The 23,591-nt window shown below is 40.3% G+C and overlaps 1 protein-coding gene across 5 annotated transcripts in view; it reads left to right on the top strand.

The window, feature by feature from the left end:
- Window positions 1-23,591, top strand: part of SLC25A26 (solute carrier family 25 member 26) — a 167,847-nt gene that overhangs the window by 34,142 nt on the left and 110,114 nt on the right. For all 5 annotated transcript variants that reach the window (XM_025375303.1, XM_025375302.1, XM_025375306.1 and 2 more), the window contains 2 exons: window positions 14,590-14,694; window positions 15,906-15,953. In XM_025375303.1, coding sequence (XP_025231088.1) covers window positions 14,590-14,694; window positions 15,906-15,953 — 153 coding nt within the window. The remainder of the gene's footprint in view (window positions 1-14,589; window positions 14,695-15,905; window positions 15,954-23,591) is intronic.

The raw sequence follows: 23,591 nt of genomic DNA, 5'->3' as shown, positions 1-23,591 counted from the left end.
TCAGTTTTCATCACACACAGAAAAGGCCCTTTGGGAAGTAGAATCTGTAATTAGATCAAAGGTTGGGGCAGGTTTACTTTAACGCTACATATGCTATAACGTTCTAGTGGTAATGATTTTCTTTTCTTGAAAGGTTCGAAGATTTGACTTTTGTTGTATCTTATCCTACTTTTGTCTGTCTTCATATTGTCAGAAATGAAAAAAACGTTGAAATTTCTTCACCCTTGAAAGCAGCAACACTGTGAATGTAATATGTGTGCATAGGTGACATGTACATGTCCTCATACACTTACATGCTGGTAGAGTGTCCTTTTCAAGTGTCCTTTACAGTCCTGTTCTGACTTGGGATTGAGAAAGCTAGGAAATAAATGATATCATGTTTTGTAAATGTTTTTCTGACAGCTTCTAACAGTACTTCCCCAAGAAGGCCCGACGAGCATTAGGCCGTACTTCACCATCAGTTGCGTAGGTAGCTAGTTACAAATAGGGATTTTTGGAGATGACACCAGGGTTCCTGTATTTTAATCACAATTTCTAGATAATTGTGCAACTCACCAATATTTAAATGCCACTGATCTAGGCACATAAAACGTCTGAACTTATACCCCAGTAGTAAATATTTTTACTGAATTGGCTCAGTAGTTCCCTACATAATATTTTAGTAGGTGCATGACACTGGGTGTGGTGTTACCACTTGTAGATCAAATGTGTTATTCTTTCTGTTCTCCTTAAAATGACATATTTTAGACCTAAAAAGGCTAGTTTAATAAACTGGTTATTTTTGAGTGTGACAGTGAACTCAGACATGTAGATTTGGGTTTAACTGGAGTTAGAATGAGTTGGAACCTCACTGAGATTTTCTTGAAGGCCCATGCTGTCATAGAGCCTCGTAGGTGAAGGCAACTTGTGCGGTTTAGCTCCTTTAGTAACTGACAAGGCCATTGGACCCCCTTTGTACCACAGTCCATTCCAGGGTCTTGTTTGGTATCAGCATATGGGGCAAACATGTTTTTATTCAGCTTTCCCACTGGTTAAAGGATGGGATGCGTAGATGCTGTGTGGTGTTTGTCAGCTCCAGAGCATGGTGCACATGTTACTGAGTTTTTCTCTAGTGGGAGTTTAATCTGTTTTGTTTATGTACTTAATATCATGTTTTAAAAATGAGTATGTAGTGTTTTTCATGATCTTCACTGGCCTTTTCTAAGAAGAACCACTGAGCAAGATAATAGAAGAAAGGTTGACAACTTTTGAAATGTGTTTTATCTTTTGAATTAATCATGCTTTTGAAATATTCATCAGTCAATACAGATTATCTCTCACTTGCAATTGGAATATTTTGCCACATCTCTGTACAGTTGTATAATTGAGTCATGGGGGATAGGTGGAGTGGAAGATAACATGGCTGCCCTGGGCCGCAGTGAAGTGTAGCTGACGATGGTAATTGCTTGTATATAAAGATGAATGAAGGTATGAGTGTATAACTACTACCAGGAAACACAGAAGCTGAAATAGAACTGTCAGATACCTGAGTGCACTCAAACACTTTTTTTGTTTGATGTATCTAAGCACATCCATGTATTATGGGGACCTTTCACCCTGTTTTCCTGTCTGTTGCTTTTTTCAGTGTGTCTGGGAGTCTTCCTTCAGGGCACTAAATACATAAGGCAGGCAGACTTTTAAATTCCTTCTTAGCAACCCTAAACCATCAGAATTACATGAAAAATTATCTCAACAGTATAAAAAACAACTTGTTTTCCAGACTCCTTTTATTTTGTATTATTTCCTCATTTGTACGTCTTTGGTTCCTTTTTGTAATAGGTTGCTTTTGTTCTGCTCATCCTAGATTCCTTCACCACTTTTATTGTCCTTACCTAGTGGTGTGAATGTAGATCTGAAGTCCCTAATATGTTCCAGGCATTGGGGATGAAATGACAGGATAAGATACCGCGTTTTAGAGGCTTGCTGTCTAGAAACGGAGATGGATATGTAAGTGCACTAAAGTGTTACAGGCATTTTAAGAAAAGGAACTATAGTTGGTCCCTGACTTACGATGGTTCTACTTAAATGACTTTACGATGGTGCAAGAATGAGATGCATTCAGTAGAAACTGTATTTCAGATTTTGCATTTTGATCTTTTCCTGGGCTAGCGATAAGTGGTAATAGGTGATGAGATGCTCTCTGGCAGTGCTGGACGGTGCACGTCCCAGTCAGCTGCGCTGGTGTAAGTATTCTGAGCAAGTTTTAGGGAGGTGAGGCTAAAGCAATGATATTCCATAGGTTAGGGGTATCACATGCAATTTCAACTTGAAATGTTTTCAACTTAGGATGGGTTTATTGGGATATAACCCTGTCATAAATTGAGCATCTGTACAAGGTAGAGTGAGAGGCTGAAGGGAAGGAGTGGTTGGTTTTCTCTGGATTGGGGTAGATGGATGGGTATTAATTCAGAAAAAACGTCACAGAATAGCCAGCCTTTAAGCTGCGTTTAATTCATTAAAAAAATTGTGTATCTATTTAAGGTATACAACACGATGTGGGATACATATAGATAAAATAGTTGCCGCAGTGACATCAACATATCCATCATGTCACATAATTACTCTTTTTGTTTTGTTTTTGTGGCAGGGCAGCAAAAATCTACTCATTCAGCAGGAGTCTCAGTTATAGTACAACTTTATTATCTTGCATTTAGAATAGGATAGTTTGTTAGGTGGGTGGGTGGGTGCAAGGAGGAGTATTGGAGTTCTGAAAAGCCCTTGTTAGGTAGTTTTAAGTTCCATATAGTTAGAGCACAGTGTGATGGGGTCACCCTGAGGTGAAGCAGGGGCTGAGAGCTATAGGGCCTTGCCTGCTATAGTAAGGATTGGGGCTTTTATCTTTTGATCAGACTTGTAATTTTAGGAGAGTCCCCTGGCAGCTTTGTGGAGATAAGGGGCTATTAAAGGAATCCCCAGGAGAGAACCACAGCCTGGGCAGAGGGATGCAGAGGGAGAGAGTGAATTCAAGAGGTGTTAAAGAGGTAGGGCTGGCGGAAAGATGATCATTCTTTCAGGAGCCCTTCCAGCGACATCCTTCCGTGCGTTTTTCATCCTGCTTTCCTTTTAGTTTGTTGTGTCTCTGTGTGTTGTGCACCTGCTTGAATTCTCCAATGGAATCTGCCGAGCTAAGTTGAATAAGCATGCCCCATCTTGTCAGTGGGCCCAGCCATCTGACGCTGAGCTCACACACAGAGAGGGGAAGAAGACGAAAGAGAGAGACGGTCAGGACAGGGGAGGGTCAGGGCTTGCCCTGGCTTGGCATTATCTGTGTGTGGTGATGACCTTGCTTGTAGTTATTCATCTATTGAATGTGCTGAAGAGATTTATCAGGGAGGCCTTTAGAAAGGAACATCGTACCCCATCTATGTCTCCACCCCCAGTTTCTCGATGACTTCCTTTTCTAACATATTTCAGATTGTTTTCTGTTGTATGGATTTTCTTTTTCTAATATAGTATGCAGTGTTAGTTCAGATGATATTGATTCATGATCTGGGAGAGAGTATTTCATTGATTGTTTTATTTAGTTAGTGGACAAAAGGGAAGGGAAACTCTGTTAACTTTTTATTTAAGATCTGCATCAGTTTATAGAACACAATTAAGTTGAGCTTTATAGACACAATATGATTTTCATACAGGATGATGCACTTGAAGAAATGCTTCTGAGCCACAGGAGTGAAACTTGGTCAGTTATTGCCACTACATTGTAAATGGAAAAACTGAATACTGCTCTCAAAGGACCAAAATACCAAAGGAGGTTAGGATTAGCCACTTCCAAGCAAGCCTGAACTCTTGTCAGTGACAAACCCTTTTTTTTTTTTGAGACAGAATCTCGCTCTGTCACCCGGGCTGGAGTGCAGTGGCCGAATCTCAGCTCACTGCAAGCTCCGCCTCCCGGGTTCACGCCATTCTCCTGCCCCAGCCTCCCGAGTAGCTGGGACTACAGGCGCCTGCCACCTCGCCCGGCTAAGTTTTTGTATTTTAGTAGAGACGGGGTTTCACTATGTTAGCCAGGATGGTCTCGATCTCCTGACCTCGTGATCTGCCCGTCTTGGCCTCCCAAAGTGCTGGGATTACAGGCTTGAGCCACCGCGCCCGACCGACAAACCTTTATTTCCTAAAATATTGCCTTGTTGAGATGAGGATTCTTGAGCTAAATGCCCCTGTCACTTATTTGCTTTGGTTTGTGATTGTGTGCTTTTCAATATTTGAGTGCCTGTTGTATATCTAATACTATTAATAGGTGCTAAGAGACACCAGATAAGAAATTTGATCCCTGTTTTTGAGGAGCATATAAGTTAGTTGGATCCATCTGTTAAATAACTAGGGAGTATTTGAGGATGTCTGTAGGGAGGTAGCATGGTATGGAACATGGGCCGTCAAGTTACACAGATCAGGGTCAGATTTGTGACTTGTCCACGTATTTGTCTGTAGGCTATTTACTTGCTTTCACTGAAATGCTGTTTTCCTCATCTTGGAAAAATAGGATTAATGCCATCCCAGTCACAGTTCTTACAAGGATGAAATTATACAGCACTTACAAAGTGTCCAGCCTAGCATCTGACACACTAAATGTTGAATAAACATTGGGTCTAGCCCCATTTCACACAAGTTGCTGAATGTGGCACGTTTTTAGAATTTCCTGGTTTTGGGAAGGATATCAATTCAGAAGAAGAGAAAATTGAAATTCAAAGAAGTTTAGTGATGTGCTCCTAGTTTCCCAGCTATTATTATTCCCAGCTAACAATAAAACGCCATTGCAGAATAAGTAATTAGATAAATACCTCTGTGTGTACTTCAAGGAGCACCTCTGTTTTCTTTTTCGTGTAGTATTTAAAAAATGGCAGAAGTAGCGATAAGTATACTACTTGTGCAGTAAGGATTCGCATCCCTGGTTTCTTAAAACATTAGGTTCCAAAATTTGCCATTGGTTACTGTGGTAGGCAAAATAATGCCCCCCTGCCCAATAAATATGTCCTGGTCCCCAAATCTGTGAACGTGTTTCCATACATGAGAAAGAGATTTGGCAGATACAGTTAAGAATGTTGAGGTAGGGGCCGGGCATGGTGGCCTGTAATCCTAGCACTTTGGGAGGCTGAGGCGAGTGGATCATTAGGTCAGGAGATTGAGACCATCCTGGCCAACACGGTGAAACCCCGTCTCTACTAAAAAAAAAAAAACACACACACAAAAAAATTAGCCAGGCGTGGTGGTGGGCACCTATAGTCCCAGCTACTCAGGAGGCTGAGGCAGGAGAATGGCGTGAACCTGGGAGGCGGAGCTTGCAGTGAGCTGAGATCCGGCCACTGCATTCCAGCCTGGGTGACAGAGCGAGACTCCGTCTCAAAAAAAAAAAAAAAAGAGAAGTGGAAAGAGTTTTCTGGATTATCCAGGTGGACCCAGTCTAATCACTGGGGTCCTTAGGAGAGGGGAGCGGGGGTCAGAGAGCTGAAGACGCTATACGACTGGTCCAAAGATAGAGCGAGGGGCCACAAATCAAGGAGTACAGGGGAGCCCAAGAAGTCAGGAAGCCGACGCTCCCTTGCAGCTTCCAGAAGGCATACTGCCTGACTGACATATCTCGATCTTAGCTCAGGAAGACCCATTTTGGAATTCATACCTTCAGAATTACAGACAATAAGCTTGTGTTTTAAGCCACTAAATGTGTGGTGATTTGTTAGAGCAACAGTAGGAAGCAAATACAGTCACCATTGCCACCTCCTCCACGTTCAGATTTTTGTATTGGTGGGAATCTATAAATCCATCCATGGGGCGTTTGTCACCTCCTGTGAAATCATGGCTCATTTCTGTTATGGAAAAGTACAAAAGCAAAAAAGCCATTTAAGGCTTATCTTTTGGGTTGTGTAAAATTCTGTGAACAAATTTTAGACACGGGCTAAGTGTTGGTAGAGTTATTTTCATTGAGAAGACTTCCCTGCGTAGTCTGGATTATCCGCGACAGCAGTCTTGTCAGGCGAGGGAAGACTAATACCTACAATGATTGAACTTATTTGTGTGATTAGAAAGAGTCTTATAAGGGAGAAAGGTTTGATGAACATAGGTCCCAATGTAAGTAGGTAAAAATTAAAATCAAAGGAGTGTAAGTTAGGATTTGTAAATTGGTTTTGTCAACAGCTGTAATTCCATTTATCAGCAGAAGATGGCAGACTTGACACACAAATGGAACTGTTGTAGAGGTTTTTGATTTTTAAATGATGGTATAGAGATGTTAAATATTCTTAATTGGAAACCTTTCTAAAGAGAATTTTGGGAATTACAAAGAGAATGTGGAAATGAAGTACAAGTAAGCAAATTGCATTTCAAAAATCTTTATAGTTTCCTGGGGTCTCTCCCTGACCCCCGTCTTACTAATTTGCCACATTGAGTTTGCTCTGTAAAGTCCAGAGTAGCTTTTGCTTTGAATATGATGAAGCTTTGACTGGCTCTGTTCAGTGCATTGTTAAATTTCTATTGAATTGGTTATAGAGTTGCCTGTTGAAACATGAAGCATTAGCTGAAATTAAACCTTGAACCTTTAAGTGCATTAGATATGTGTAAGTATGACATCTTCATTGAAAAATAATTCTGGAGATGATAATCAGAAGACTTGGGTTTCACCCATACTTCCTGAGCTAAGTAGCTCTCTGACCTTCAGCAACTTCTGTGATCTCAGATTGATTTATATGTAAAATGCTGACATAATTAGCTTCTAATATCAGAGGAATATTTGCAGGTAGTTGATGGAGTTTCTGGGAGAAAAATCTTAAATCAGATTTTTTTTGTGAACTATATTGAAATAGTTGGGGAGAAGATGTAATGTTAATAAAAGGTATTATTGGAGATACTCAGGGACTTTGAAGAGCATTTCCAGAGCGAGAGGACAGGGTGCAATTGTAAAACCCCAGTGGTGATGTGCTGAAGGATGGGAACTGGGCTATGGCAATGAAAGAACCAGAGATTTTAGTAGCATCCATCTCTCTCTTCCTCCACTCAATACCTAAAGTGAGGCCAAAGTTCACTGTAATTTTTTCCTTTTCAGACACTTAGTTTTATGATTTGTAGTGTTGCATCTCGGGTTTTTGTTTTTGTTTAAAGAGACAGGGTCTCATAGGTGGCCTAGGCTGGCTTCAAACTTGTGGCCTCAAGTGATCCTCCTGTCTTTACCTCCCTGAGTAGCAGGGACAGCATGCAGGTGCACCTGGTTCTTGGTGTTTCATTTAATAAATACCAAAAGGAAACATTCAGTCCTTGGTTGCAGCAGTCAGTTAAAAACAGCAGAAAAGGTTTTATTTATGTCAAAGGAAGAAAAATCTTGGTAGCAGCATCATGATTTAATCAACATTTTAATCTAAGGTTTCATCATATTTTGGCGTGTTGAAGGAGGCCAGCATTGCATTTTGATTTTGATAAAGTATGGAGGGAGCATGATTTTTTTTTTTTTTTTTTTTTTATGGAAAACCTTAGTAGTTCTTGTTTTTAGATAGAACTTTAACATATAAAACATTCTTGGGTTTAGTGAAAATGCCACCATTCCTGTGTCATGGATTCATACTGAACCCCAGATTTATGAGGAAAGAATGCTCTGCAGAATGAATTTACCAAGAGACCCACAGGTGACATTCCCTTTATTTCCTTTCATAGAACCATAATACTGTAACATGTTTTTGTTCTTGTGCAGTGAAATACTCTGTTGTAGCTCAAATTCAAATCTAAGAAGGATCAGAGTTAATAGAAAACCAAATGGAAGGCTCCGGAGGTACTGGAGGAAGCAGAAGCGTTACTTTGTAGCGTGTCTCTGATGCTGCAGTTGTCACCCAGCAGAAGTCAGGAAGCCATGCTGGGTGCTTTGTACCCCTCGACTAGTTAGATTGATTTTTTAATCAGAGAGCCTTTTCAAGGTTTTTCTTCTGCATCTGTATTTTTAAGAACTAAAAACATAATAGTAAGAACATGGAGGGTTATGAAGCATGAAGTTCCATAAATATTTATACCAAGCCACAGAAGTAGACAATTCCTATTTTCTTGACATATTGGGGTCGGATTTCACTCTTGACCTCCTGAATTGAAAAATGCAAAGAGTTAGTATACCCTTTTCTTTCTCTTATTTATTTATTTTCATTTCTTTAATGAGTTTTAGATGCTGGGAGCTGTCCTTTTAGGTTCATGTAGATTTCATTGGACTTATACCCAATTTTAGGCCTTACTGGTAAGCAGTTTTAATCTGTTTTTGTGGATTTATTGCTACTAAATTTATAATATGTAATTTTTATCAAGGCTAATAGGTTGCCATCTAAAAGCATATTTTAAATTAGCCCTTTTATTTTATTTTTCTCTCTCACTTAAAATCTTTGGTCCATAATAAATACTTTTTTTCTTTGAAATTACGTTAAAAACTTATGAAATAATAATAAATGTGAATTGTAGAGAATTTAGAAAATATAGGTAGGTAGAAAAGAAACATCTGTAATTCTACTCTGTTTTTTCCCTACTCTTTACATAAGTATATGTATAGACAATAAATATGTGTAGAGACAAAAAAAAAAAAAAAAAAAAATTAGGCTGGATGTGGTGGCTCCCGCCTGTAATTCCAGTGCTTTGGGAGGCTGAGGCAGGTGGATCACTTGAGGCCAGGAGTTTGGGACCATCCTGGGCAACATAGCAAGATCCTGTCTCTACCAAAAATGAAAAAATTAGCAAGGAGTGGTGGCACATCCGTAGTCCCAGCTCCACAAGAGGCTGAGATGGGAGGATCTCTTGGGCCCAGGACTGAGGCTTCAGTGAGCTATGACCATGCCACCTTACTCCAGTCTGGGTGACAGAACGACACCCTGTTTCTATATGTAAATTCTAAAGTATGGAGAAGTCATTTCTGTGGAATTGATGTTTTTGTTTTTGTTTTTTTTTTTTGCTGATTCCTTTCCTCCTGGCTAGTTTCATTTGCTTTCAACATAAAATAATACACCAGCTGATTAGTAAGTTTGGTGCATACCGTCTTCTTGCTCTCAGGGTGCTTACGGTTTAGTAGAAGAGGAAATATATTTTACAAACTATATGGTGTAAGTTAATAAGTAAAAAATGTCAGATAAGAAAGCTTATTTGGGAATTAAGAATTTAGAAGGGAGGGAATCTTTTGAGGTTAGATAAGGTATAATTTTGGAAAATTAAGAATTATAGAAATAAGGACCTAAAAAGATACCATAAAAATTTGGTCCAAGTCAAGTAAGAAAAATTATACATATATGCATCTAATTGTATAAATATATGCATTATTATTTGTCAGTTTTCTTAATTTTGAAATGAATTAAAAAAAAAAAAGACCTGGAAGGCCAGGGAAACACTCAGGAATTCACTTGCAGAACTGGGGACACAGTCTAGGGCTGCAGACCCTCAGCCAGACCACTGCTCATTCCTCCCTGGAGTTGAACCCTGAATGAAAGATCCAGTTTTGATGCAGGAGTGGCCCCGAGGCTGAGGGGTGGGCCTGGTAAAGGGAGGTAGTCACAGATGGAGAGGCATGGGCTCGGGCTTCTGACTCTGCCTTTTTTTATTTCCTGTGGGGTCTTCATGTATTATTTCACTTCTTTCCTAGGTTATCAACCTTTGTCTTGCTGAGAGCACTTTCCCCCATCTTATGTGCAAATATCGACTGTCTTAAGTAAAACCACACTATTCCTTGACCCTGTGGCCCTCTTCACCCTGAACCCATCTCCTAACACCTAGCCACCTTCCCCTGACGGTAGTCTACACTTGCTCATCTCCCTCAATACCTTATGAATTGACCATAATGGATCTCCCACCCCATCCACTCTATGGGAACAATACTGGTGAACATTGGAAACCCTCATATGTGCGCTGCTGGAGACTCTTGATGCGTTCCTCTGCCAATCTCCATTTGAGGCTTCTGGCCCCCTTCCACATCAAGTAGGGTGCTTGGTTGCTTGCCATCAAAATTGATCCTGGCTAACTTATGGAATGAAGAATATTTTTTTGAAGATTGGCAGACACTGTTGCCTTCCACTTCTCCTTTGCCCACAGAATGCTGATTTGGTTTGTGTGCCATGTTCCTAATGCTTTGCTAGATCTAGATATCCTCCACCTCCCTAACAAGGGGTGGCCACATCATACAACTCTGGCTAACACATGCAAGGAAATGTCTGCTGGGGGGCATCTGAGAAAAGAGAGGAGGCCTCTTCTTCCTGCCTTGAACTCTGTTGTGTGATGAGGTGGTACTGAGGGACATAACAGCTGTCTTTTATCTGAGAGTCAGGAGGCCTAAGGATGGAGAAGCCAGGGAGCTGGGTGGCTGGGCAGAAGGATAGGAAGAGCCTGGCTTCTTGTTCACTTTGAGGTTCTGGACTAAAAGTTGAACTGCCTGTCACCAAATCACTTAAGTGACAATTAAATGTCATTTATAGTCATGGTCCTGGTGCTTGCATCTAAAAAAGCAGTTATTTCTGTAAATGAATGTTTAGCTTTCCCAGTCGCTCCAAACAGCACTGTTCAATGGAGACATAATGTAAGATGCAGGTGAAATTTTATATTTTCTAATAGCCACATCAAAAAAGGTGAAAACATCTGCCGGGATGAACTTTAATAACATCTTTTATTAAACCAAACACATCCTTGGTATTTAGATTTCACTGTAAAATTAATGTAAAATAATTATTAATTGGGAATGGTGGCACCATCTACTCAGGAGGCCAAGGTGGGAGAATCGCTTGAGCCCAGGAGTTCAAGGCCAGCCTGGGCAACATAGTGAGACCTCATCTCTCTTTTCTTTTTCTTTTTTTTTAAAGAATTAGTAACAGGATATTTTACATTATTTTTTTTATACCAAGTTTTCAAAATCTGTCATTTAACACTTATAGAACATCTTAATTGTACTAGCCACGTTTCAAGTGCTCCGTAGCCTCATGGGCTAGTGGCCTACATATTTGCCAGCATAGCTCTAGAATCAGACCCCTGGAAAGGAGTGTTTGATTAGTCGGACCTAACTCACCTGATTGTGGTCCTCCTGCCAGGGCAGGAGGGGAGAGACTGACTCCCTTTGTTTTTCCTAACTGGGAAGCCCCCAACACATGAGAGTCAGAAGCTGGGCAGCCAGAGAAGGAAGATGTGCCCAGCAACACCATGTACCCCCTCCCACTGTTGCTTGCCCTTCAAAAATTGATGTTCCCAGGGTCCCATTATTGGCTTTTGATCTTCCTTTTTGGCTCTCTCTTTGGGTGTTACTATCTATTTTCGCAACCCTGTTATTTTCTAGTTTTATAACTATATTTTCATTACTTGGCTGGACATAGCCCCTTACGTGTCCCCCAGACTTCTACTCAGCGTTGTCCAGTCTGAACTTACCTCCCCTCTTCTTCCCTGGACTCCTAATCTCATGTTATGGGACCACCATATGCCCATTATCCAAACCAGAAACAGAAGCATCTTACTGTCTCCCTACTTCTTCACTCCTTAACCTCCTGTCGGTGACCAGGTCCAGTGCATTTTACTCCTGAATTTTTCCTCAGATTTGATCTTCTCTGAGCCATATTAATTTCCAGACCTCTTATAGAACTGCTATAGCAATCTTGTAACCCATCTCCTGCCTTCTGGCTCTTGGTCCGAGTTTGCTTCTTGCCTTCCTCCCCACTCCACCCTCCAGCTGTCCTGTGCACTGCGGCCAGAGGGATCTCCCTAAGCACACGTCGTCATTCCTCTGCTTCAGCTTTTTCAGTGTTCCCACTGACTATGGAATGAAGTTCCAGCCCCTTAGCGTGGTATACAGGGCCTTGTCTGTCCAGTCTTACTTGTCATTACTCCTGACCTTGCACTTGCTGCTTTGGTAATACGGAACCATGTGGGCGGCTGCCAGCTTTGGAATACTGTGTTGGTGGGGCTGCCGCTGATGCCCCTGGACACCCTGCTTTTGTATTTATGTCCTTTCTTTTTTTTGAGACAGAGTCTCGCTCAGTCGCCCAGGCTGGAGTGCAGTGGTGCAATCTCTGCTCACTGCAAGCTCTGCCTCCCGGGTTCATGCCATTTTCCTGCCTCAGCCTCTCGAGTAGCTGGGACTACAGGCGCCCGCCACCACACCTGGCTAATTTTTTGTATTTTTAGTAGAGACACGATTTCACCGTGTTAGCCAGGATGGTCTCGATCTCCTGACCTTGTGATCCACCCGCCTCGGCCTCCCAAAGTGCTGGGATTACAGGCGTGAGCTACCGTGCCCGGCCATTTATGTACTTTCTTTTATTGTTCGCTCTTCCCACTGTGACCTTCCCACCTTTCTTACCAGCTCATTCTGGCTCATCTGGAAGGTTCTATAATGGCGTAATCTTGGGCAGTTTCTCTGAATGTGGGGGTTGGACTAAATACCCCTCCTCCACATTTCCCATAATCTTTCTTCCCCCCCCCGCGCTTTTTGGCCATATGTTATTGAAATTATTGATATGTATTTATGGGTTCTTTGAGGCCAGGGCATCATCTTAGTCTTCTTTGTCGTGGAGTGGCTTGTGTAGTATCTGGCTCCATATGTATTTCTTGAACTGAATTAGATAAGTTTAAAGGGAGACTGGGTGGAAAGATATGTTGGCCCAAGTTATAGACAGCTTTATGCATAAGAAGCATTCAAATGTTCGATGAATGTAGAAATGGAAATCAGATTATATTGTTTTGTAAATCTTGTCAGTTTTGGTAGAAAAATAACTTCAAGTAATGGATCCTTTGTTACCATAACCATACCCTTTGTTGTAATGCATCAGCATGAAGCATTGTTACTTCCTAGCTTTAGAGGCGATATGCCCGTGTTAGCTGACTTCATGACGTCTAAAATCACGTCACATGGCATCTTTGTCCCACTTGTCATGGGGTGCTGGGGCTTTTATCTGTTCTGTGCCCAGTCTGCTTTTGCCAAGGCTAATTCCCTTAGCGTAGGGGTTGGCAAGCTGTCGCCTGTTTTTGTAAATATCATTTTATTGGAACATAGCCAAACTATTTATATATTATATATAAATTAATATATATTAATCTATACATATATATACATTATATATATGTATAGCTTCTTTTGTGCTAAAACAGCATAGCTGAACAGTTGCGACAGAGACCATGTGGCTTGCAAACTGTAAAATATTTTCTACTTGGTCTTTTACATTATAAATTTGCTGTAGAGCCTTGCTTTAGAACCATTTAGTTTTGGACAGACAAAGCCTTATGTAATATCCAAATTGAGTACTGATCTCTGATTAGGAATCAGGAGAATACAGATCAGAAGGGACAAACCTCTTTGAGTTGTGTACTCTTATTTGGTGGGACAGTTTTTTTTTTTTTTTTTTTGAGACGGAGTCTTGCTCTGTCGCCCAGGCTGGAGTGCAGTGGCCGGATCTCAGCTCACTGCCAGCTCCGCCTCCTGGGTTCACGCCATTCTCCTGCCTCAGCCTCCCGAGTAGCTGGGACTACAGGCGCCCGCCACCGCGCCCGGCTAGTTTTTTTGTATTTTTTAGTAGAGACGGCGTTTCACTGTGTTAGCCAGGATGGTCTCGATCTCTTGACCTCGTGATCCGCCCATCTCGGCCTCCCAAAGTGCTGGGATTACAGGCTTGAGCCACCGCGCCCGGCCTGGTGGGACAGCTTTCTTACATTTCTTGCAGGCTAGTCTTGAACTCCTGGGCTCAAGCTACCTTCCTGTCTCAGCCTCCCGAGTGCCATAACTTTGGTGTTCAAGGTTACATGTGTGAAATCTAAGTTGCAGAAAAAGTTTTTATCTTTGCAGACTGTTAGGTCCATAGAGGCTTGAATACAGGACTTCCATTAAAATGTTTAAAATATGTTTACACGTCTCCCTCCCTGTACCTTGCCACCCTTTCTCCAACCTTGCCTTCTTTCCTTTTGTGGGCAGAGTTCCTTTGGGTTTGACGAATTTTTTATTGTTTCTCTTTCTGAAAATAAGTAAATTACCTTTATATAGGGTAAGGTAAAATCCTGGCAGTGTGGATTTGAGGTGACATATACCCGGCCTCAGCATGTCAGCAAGGGTGATATTAGAATCACATATTGGCCAGTAGCTGTGAGGATGACCCACGTCTGCTGGAATGCTGGAGGAGAGTGTACAAGAGTGCTGGGAGTCCCTTTTCAGTTGCTGCATGATCGAGAGTTGTGGGGGCTGGAGTTGGTGAGGGATGGAAGGGTGGGTACCAGCTGATGGTCGGCTTGCCTCTGCGGATGTGTGCATTACTTCCAGTAAAGCAGAGGTTCCTCTGGTTCATCTTTCATCACTCATGTTTGAAATGTCATGTGCCAGATGCAGTTCTGGGCGTTGGGGATTCGAAATGAGTAAATGTGCTTCTCGCCGTTGGGAGGCTTATAGACAAATGTTCTTGGAACATCTGGCAGGAGGTGGGAGAATCTATATAGGACAAGCCAGGAAAGGTTTTTTGACAAGGTTTTTTGACATCTTGCAGTAAGCCTCCATATTATACCTTTTTACTCTAATTTTTGCTTACCAAAAAATTTCAGTTTTTATAGCAGTTATTTACTTTTTAGGATATAATTAAGTTTGTCTTTTAGGTTGCCTGCCTGATTCGAGTTCCATCTGAAGTGGTTAAGCAGAGGGCACAGGTATCTGCTTCTACAAGAACATTTCAGATTTTTTCTAACATCTTATATGAAGAGGTGAGATGTGTTTTTTAAGCTCTTCTTTTCTTTATTAAGATTTTATAGTAGCTCATATGAGCACTGTGGACTTCATCCTGACAGCTTGAGAGAAAACTTTAGAGCTAAATTTAATGTCCAGTTGTAGTAATTTTTTGCTAAGATTATCTTTGCCTTTTATTGGTTTTTGAGTATTTTCATTTAAATGTTTTTCAAATTTCTAAGCATAACATTGAGTGTCTCCACAGTATATGTGTCCTGAATTGTAATCTTCCTGCAGTTGCTCTGGAATCAGATGTGAAACAAATTGTAAATATGTAAAATGAAGAAAGATACTATATTAAAACATCACTATAGTATTTTAGGTCCATGGAAGAGATATAGTACTGGACTGATGACAGTAACCAGTGTCATAAGGTTTATACCAAAATGTAGCTTCTTTTACTGATGCATTTGAAACTGTCAGTCAGAAATTGTTTTTCCTGGCCATGTGACTAGAGAGCATTTAGTTGCTTTCTTTTATAGTTTTTATAGAAGTCTTTTTTAAAAAAAACAAAAACAAAAACAAGAAAAACATGAGAATCACATGGAAATTTTCAATGAGTGTTGATTTTAGAAAAGTTATTTGTAATAGTCTGTTACCTAGGTGAGGAGACATTGAATATTAATTGTACAAATGAGATGAAGCTACTATAGCTTCCTTAATGAAATATGTGGATGGTTAATACAGGTTTGTCTGGAAATATTGACCACTACTTTGGGAGATTATGAATGACTTTCTGATGTTTGAAGCTATAAATATAATTCTGTTTATATACAAAAGGATAATTGGCATTTGTGTGCATTTGCTTTTGGAAATGTATTTAAAGCATCTCAAATATTTTTTCAAGAGAAGACATGTTACAGCAATTAAGTACTATATAATTAATATTTAGTAGAATAATAGCAACTAAAAGTAAGTAAATATGTAGTCAGTTTTATTGTTAGAGATGTTCCTATTTCAAAGGAAGCTAATCTGAGCTGCCTTAGGAGCTGGTTACAGAGGTATATAAGTTATATAAGGTATAAGTTATGTACCTTAGGCCAGTTTAGAATCATTAACCTCTTATAGAACTGTGGCAATTGTGAATGTTCTAGAACTCAAACAAGAGCAGGTAGATCTGCTGTATACAGAACGTCCTTCAGAAATCCCTGCCATTCTTTCTGAACTCTTGGCTGTTTGTTTGTTTCAGGGTATCCAAGGGTTGTATCGAGGCTATAAAAGCACAGTTTTAAGAGAGGTAAGTCACTTACTTTCCAATATTGAAGTACAAAAGAATGATGTGCTTTGTTCGGTAAATTTACACTACTTAACAGTTAGAAATATATTTGGAGAAACTTGGTTTAAAAAATCAAAAAGGGAAATTATTGTCGCTTTTCTGTTAAGTTTTCTCAGTTTTTACATTTGAAAGAATGAGTAGAACGGGTTTGGCAGAAGAGCAATTTCAGTGGTCAGAATGGCCCATGATGTAACTGACTTGTTATTCCAGGGTGGCTAAAAAATGTCTCTTACAGTTGATGTGTTAAGAAATAACTTCAGGCCGTGTGTGGTGGCTCATGCCTGTACCCCCAGCACTTTGGGAGGCCGAGGCAGAAGGATCACCTGAGGTGAGGAGTTCGAAACCAACCTGGCCAACATGGCGAAACCCCATCTCTACTAAAAATACAAGTATTAGCCAAGTGGCGGGCACCTGTAATCCCAGTTACTCAGGAGGCTGAGGCAGGAGAATTGCTTGAACTCGGGAGTCAGAGGTTACAGTGAGCCAAGATCGTGCCACTGGATTCCAGCCTGGGCAACAGGGCAACAAGAGCGAGACTCTGTCTCCAAAAAAAAAAAGAACTACTGAGGGTAAGATATCAAGTTAATTACTGAATTATGAGGAACTAATGAAAAATTTGTAATGAAATAAGCATTCTAAGACAGGGACCCCAACCCCAGGGCTGTGGACTGGTACTGGTCTGTGGCCTGTTAGGAACTGAGCCACACAGCAGGAGGTGAGCAGCAGGTGAGTGATCATTACCACCTGAGCTCTGCCTCCTGTCAGATCAGCAGCAGCGTTAGATTCTCATAGGAACACGAACCTTATTGTGAACTGCGCATGCAAGGGATCTTGGTCGTGTTCTCCTTATGAGAATCTAAGGCATGATGATTGGAGGTGGAACAGTTTCATCCTGAAACCACCCACCCCACCCCACTGGTCCATGGAAAAATTGTCTTCCACAAAACCTGTTCCTGGTGCTAAAAAGGTTGGGGACCGCTGGTCTAAGAGGTGGGTGTCTCAAAAGTCCGTATCAGGCAGTGAGCCCTTGGCTTCTTGATAACAAAATATGATGAGCTGGGAAGTTCAGTCTGGACTGGAGTCCTGGCACTGCAGGTGATTCAGAGAGCAGTGTACCCCAGGGGAAGCCACTTCACCTCTCTTTGCCTTCTAACTCTAAATTTCTGTGATTCAGCACATGGGAAATTTTCTTTTGTTCTGTTTGGTTGAAAGAGCAAAAGTTTACAATCAGTAAGTAGTTTCAGTATATTACTGCAAGAGCATGATACAGGCCAGGCATGGTGACTCAAGCCTGTAATCCCAGCATTTTGGTAGGTGGAGGTGGGTGGATTGTTTGAGCCCAGGAGTTTAAGACCAGCCTGGGCAACACTATGAGACCCTGTCTCTATAACAAATATGAAAACTAGCTGGGCGTGGTGGTGCCTGTAATCCCAGCTACTTGGGAGGCCGAGGTGGGAGGACTGCTTGAGCCTGGGATGTTGAGGCTGCAGTGAGCTGTAATTGTGCCACTGCACTCCAGCCTGGGTGACAGACAGACCCCGTCTCCAAAAAGAAAAAAAAGAAGTGTGTTATAATCTTTGCTTCACATAGAAGAGACTATCTTGAAGTTCAAAAGTTCGTTTTCAGATAGATGAGGTATAAGAGAAGTCTGGTTTGGGACACAATTTTCTGTTAGAGAAAATATAAGTGAGAACCTGCATACGTCTGCTCTGTGTCTGCGTTTTCTATTTGGAGGTTCTGGGATACTGAAACATAATAGTTAAATATTGCCGTATTTGACCGAATACTGAAATTCATTGAAATCCCTCATGTTATTCTCAGGTAGTTTTTTGTTTTTAACTAGAGAGTGCAGTCTTTTTTATGACATACCAACACTGTTACATGTGACTTAAAGCTTTGGTTTTCACAGGTTCACAATCTACTTGGTGTAGATCTTTGAAGAACTTATTTTTAAGGCAAACTTAATGTTTCAAAATTAGTTAATTCTGTGGCGATGACTTGTGCCTTTGAGAAATAGCACCCATACTGTATATACACTCTGTACTTAGTTTCTTTCTAAACGTGTTACTTACTCAGATTTCACCTGGGTGCAGGAAAGAGAGAGGCAATAAGCCTTTTTTATTTTTCTGAGAGATACTGAATAAATGAATATATTTACATGCTGGTGAATACTGGTTTTGCATACAAACAGATAAACACGTGGTTGCAGCTGTGTTCTGTTCTTTAAAAAATTTGTTTTGACATATGTCATGCTAGTAATTAATTTCTAGCCTGCAATCCTTGAAAGTAGTGTGACCTTACTGAGATGACTTTGTTTACTCAAAATGGCAGCGTTTTGTTGGAAATTTAATTGAGGTCTTCTGCATTATGCGTATTTATAAAAGATCCTTCAGACTTGATTTTAGTTGAGGTGTTGCTTTTGTACAGATTCTCTGATAGAATGAGAGAAGAATTATTGCCGAATGAAACATAGCTGCTTCTCAAAATGAGAAAAATAAGAAGTGATAACATCTGCTTTAAGCAGAATTTTTTTGCATTAGGTTCTTACTTTATTCTGGCACCAATATAAAATCTTTTTGCCAAGAGCGTGTTTGTTGTTTCAATAAGAAAATACATAAAAACCTTAGTGAGAATCACCTGGAAACGTATATGTTTATTCTGTATGCAATTTTTTCCTTAAACTAGTTTTATCTCCCTAGCAGTTGCCCATTAGAATGAGATTGAAGTTTGAGTCCATGCATTATAAGATAGATTCTGTGTTCTTTAGATTGTGTGAATGTTGTCACACTTTTTTTTTTCCCCCCTGCATTTGATGTTTGTGGAGATTGCATGCTTATCCCTTACATTCTCTGAAATTATTTTAGTTACTGTGAATTTTAGATGGAGTCTAAGCAAGGTCAGCAGATTACACTGTTTACCTCATCCTTTCAGTGTTCATTTTTCTCATGATCTTTGCCAAATTAAATGTGCTCAAGCATGCTGGTGCAGTGTTATTACTGCAGTAAGATGAAAGTGGGGAGCAAAATCATAGCTGCTTTCATAACCAGGATGATTTCAGATGCAGTTGGCCTGAAAATTTTATGGAGAGCAGCCTCATACTCTTGGACATAAATTAGAAGGACTTTTTATAGAGGAAGAAAGCAGAGTAAAGCAAATTGTTTCAAAAGAAGTGGGAATCAGTTAAACTTAGCAAATGTTTTTTGTCCACAAATTTCACTCAGCAGTCCTTTTTGTAGTGCCTACTGGGTCTTGGGGCACTACAAGGAGCACTTCTGCCCTGAAGGATTCACTTTCTGGCAGGGAAACAAAGAGGGAAGTAGACACTTTACAGTGCAGTGTCATAAGCACCGTAATGATAAGTATATACAAGATGCAGCTGGGGTTACAGAAGGAGCAATGCTTGAGTGGTGCTCAATTAGCATAAAATGACTCTTAATTGTTGAAGGAGTGGCAGTTAGAAGTAGTTAAGATATAGGCAGAACAGCAAGAGCAGAACCACAAGGGTGTGAGAGTACATGTGTGTGGCTTGCTTATTGAAGCAGAATTGGGGTTTTCATAACCGTAGAGAGTGCAAGCCAAGTGAGGGCCTTCAAGAGAGCACAAAGTAGGGTACTTGTCTGGGGGAGAAGTTGAACCTCTTGCTCTCAGCTGTTTGCCAGGGACTGGAGTGGAGAATTTGGGAAACGCCCTTAAAAGAGCCCAGCATGTGTCCCCTGGAGTCTGGAGGATAAATTGCTGGTGTCTGACTCCTGTCTGCAGAAACCTGAAGGTTAGAAGCTGGTTGGAGCTGTCCCAATGGCAAGATGTAGCCATTTTAATAACAAATAACTCCTGGCTTCTTTTTGGTAGATGCTCCTAAAGAGTTTTGAGATAGGTGAGGGTTATTCTCCCCACCCTGGTTTTGCTGCAGGCAGTCAGGTACGCCAAACAAGTAATTCAATCTGTTCAGTAAGTTCATTGAAGCCCCCAGTCTTTAGGTACAAAAATCATCACTCTTACTAGTTTACTCAAAAGTGGATATAGCAGCTTTTCAGACTTGTTTTCCCTTAATATCCATGCTAAGCAGCAGGGATTCCCCTAAATCCAGTGGCTGGAAACGGGAACCTTCAGGAATCAAGCTTCAAGGACTGTCCTCCAAAGTCTCCTTCCCGGTTCTGCTGTCTGCCTGCTCAGTGCCTTTCCCCCAAACACTCATGTTATATAAGTCTCCTTAGTGTTTTTCCAGAGCCACTCTATCCTAGATCTTCTGTATTTTTTGTTGCTGCTTTCTAACCTACTTTATTTTGGAGATGATTTATATCACTTCACAAAGAGCACTGTCTTTTATAATGATTGCATAGTAGTCCATTGTGTAAACAAACCATAGTTTATTTAACATTTCCCTATTGGTGGACATCACAGACATGCTACAGTGAGTGATACTGTTCCTGTGTCATGTTATACATGGTTGAATGTTTGCAGGTTACATACCAAAAGTAGAATTACTTCACGAAAGGTATGGGCATTTGTAATTTTGGTAGATAATGCCAAATTGCCCTTTAGGGAAGTACCAGTTGACACTTGCCAACAACGTAGGAGCTTTCTGTTTTCCCCTGCCTCACCTGTGGACTACCAGTCTTAAAGATAAAAAAATGATGTCATTGTAGTTCTAATTTTAATTACAAGTAAGAGTGGACATAGTAACATATATCTGAGAACAATCTTATTTACTTTCCTGTGAACCGATGATTTGAAACTTCCCCAAATTCTTGTGAGAATTTAATGAGGGGATCCAGGGGAAGTGCTTTCTATAGTGCCTGTCACATAGTATGTGCTCAGGAAATGTTAACTAGGATGATTAGTACTCTGGTAACTGAAAGAGCATTAACAGTGAAGGACACCTGATATGGTTTGGCTCTATGTCCCCACCTAAATCTCATCTTGAATTGTAATCCCCACGTGGCAGGGGAGGGACCTGATGGAAGGTGGTTGGATGGGCGGTTTCCCTCATACTCTTCTGATGATAGTGAGAGAGTTCTCACAAGAGCTGATGGTTTTAAAAGTGTTTGGCAGTTCCCCCTTCGTACTGTCTCTCTCCTGCTGCCATGTAAGACGTGCCTTGCTTCCCCTTTGCCTTCTGCCATGATTGTAAGTTGCCTGAGGCTCCTCAGCCATGCAAACTGTGAGGCAAACCTCTTTCCTTTATAAATTACTCAGTCTCAGGTAGTATCTTTATAGCATTGTGAGAATGGACTGATAAAACACCTAAGTGTGGAATGCAGCTCTGTCCCTTACCAGCCATCTGCTCCTGACAAGTTTACTAATCTGAGTCCCGGTTTGCCCATTTGTGCTAGGAACTTTGTATAGACTGTTCTCATTGATACCTTTGTACCTTTACAGCAGTTCTAGAAGGCGGCTGTGATAGCAGTATAGCCTGCTAGGAGATTCGGAAATTAAACCTGCCTTTAGGTTGTTAGGTTCTTCAACGGGGATGCAGCCTTGATCTGTCTGCTTTCAGAGGTGTTGATGACTAACAATTGCTGTGTTTGAATGAGAGGCCAGACAATTGTTACTGCTTGTAAAGCTTTCCAGCTATAATGAAAGTGTTGTATTCAAATGTCTTATTGAGAGGCATCTCTATAATTGTAACAAACTGCAACCTGCAGTTGATTTTATATTCACTGGCTACTTCTGTAGGAAAAACAGCATACTGGTATAATGAAGTAAAGTTACCCTAATTGATGATTGAGCTGATCAAGATTCCTAATGGAAGTGCGTTGGGAAAATTCCATGATTGTTCATTTTTGACTTATTCTTATGGAGATTGCACCACTTGGATGTTTTGCACTGAAAAATGTTACCAACCAACTATCACCAGAACTTCTGTTGCATCTTTACTGTCCTTAAGGCTCTATGTGCTATTTCCTGCTTATCATGATTGTAAAAGAGGAAAAAAAACAGTCCTATCTCATAAGGGAGAGTTTTCCCCCTCCTTGTATCAGTGCTGTGTATCTGTCTCTGTGTATGTTTGTGTGAAATTGTTTTCTTTGATTTACCTCATTCTCTTTCAGTTTGTCCTTAGAATTGGGTTGTGGCTTATCTTTCCAGATAGCATATTAGTCCTCTTGAAAACAGCCACTGGGTGTTTACCTCCTTGTAGGGTGCACAGACTCTAGGATAATATCTTCTACACAGTGAGCACTCAGTGAATACTTGTTGTTCTTCACTGCTTTAAGTTTGACTTATTTTTGTTCAGAAGCTGCCTGACATCATGATCATTTCAGAAAGGTGAGGGAGCTCTAAGAGGGCTTGGAGTTATGTAGAGTATAGAATCAGGCTTTTGATATGCTACATTACTATGATCTTTGCATGAGACGGATGATGAAATACCAAAGGGTATATACTTTTCTAAGATTCCAGTCTTCTTAAACCTTGAAAAAGTAGTTTTTATAAGTCTGATTTTATTGGAAAAGCAGTAAGTGCTATAATTATTCATTTATTTTCTTCATCTTAGCACTTTTATTAAAAAGGAAAAAAAGTGTTTCAAAATCTTTCCAAACTTCTAATGTGAAATTGTTTTTCAGTTAAAATCCAATGCAAACATATTGAACCTTATGTTAATCCTACATAATTCATTTTATTAACTATGACCAAATAGAACATCTGTTAAAATTCCATAATGCTAGCTTCATGGGAAAAGAAAAAAAAGTCCCTGTTTGCTCTTGGAATTTGTCCATTGTTTTATTATTCAGGCTTTCAGTAAATGTGTAATGAGACATTCTTTTTGATGGAAATATTAAACAAATGAAAATGAAGTTTCCTCTTTTATCATAGAGGTTTATAAAATGAGTCACTTAATTGCATTTACATTATTGTAACTTTACTGGAGGGATGTTCTATGAAGAATGAGTGCTGGTTCATTTGATTCATTCTTTAATTCAAGAACCTAAAATCATTACTCCTCAAACCTGGGCTTTAGCCTCTGGTGTTTCATCATCTCTTAAATAAGCAAACATTTTTAGGAAGAACAATTGAGTAAAATTATCTTAATGTGGAAGTATTACTCTAGCCATTCAGTGCATAGTTTCTCATGTTTCGTTTACATGAAACCAGCTGCTATTTACTTTTTTCATTCCTTGGACAAATTTCATTTATGCTGTGAAGTGACTTGAAAATGCTGCATATTTCCATTGTTGCATGTTGGCCATGTTGTCCTAAAGGGGCACCAGTTCCTGTGTATATGGTGTGTGGAATGTAAATGCAATAATATGATGCTTCACTGTAAACACATTGGAAGCTATTGGATACAGGTGGAAATTATCTCTTAATTCTTTATTTAAACGTTGTGATCATAAACCATAGTGTTGAGAAGTAGCTCTTTGTTGTTGTTCCTTTGTGGTTTTCATCCCATGTGAAATATCCTCTTTCTTCATCTTCGTGAGTCCATTTGGATTGCAGTTAGGCTGCAAATAACAGAAAATTTGACTGCAGTAGTTTCACCAAAGAAGTTTTCTGTTTTTTCCTTTTCTAACAAATCTGAAGATGATCATTCTAAGGCTGGTGTACTGATTAGATGAGGGCAAGGAGAATCCAGCTTTTTCATTTTGCCTGGCTAACTTT

The sequence above is a fragment of the Theropithecus gelada genome, chromosome 2, assembly GCF_003255815.1.
Source record: "Theropithecus gelada isolate Dixy chromosome 2, Tgel_1.0, whole genome shotgun sequence".
Classification (NCBI taxonomy): domain Eukaryota; kingdom Metazoa; phylum Chordata; class Mammalia; order Primates; family Cercopithecidae; genus Theropithecus; species Theropithecus gelada.
This window is presented reverse-complemented; position numbering and strand designations above follow the sequence as displayed.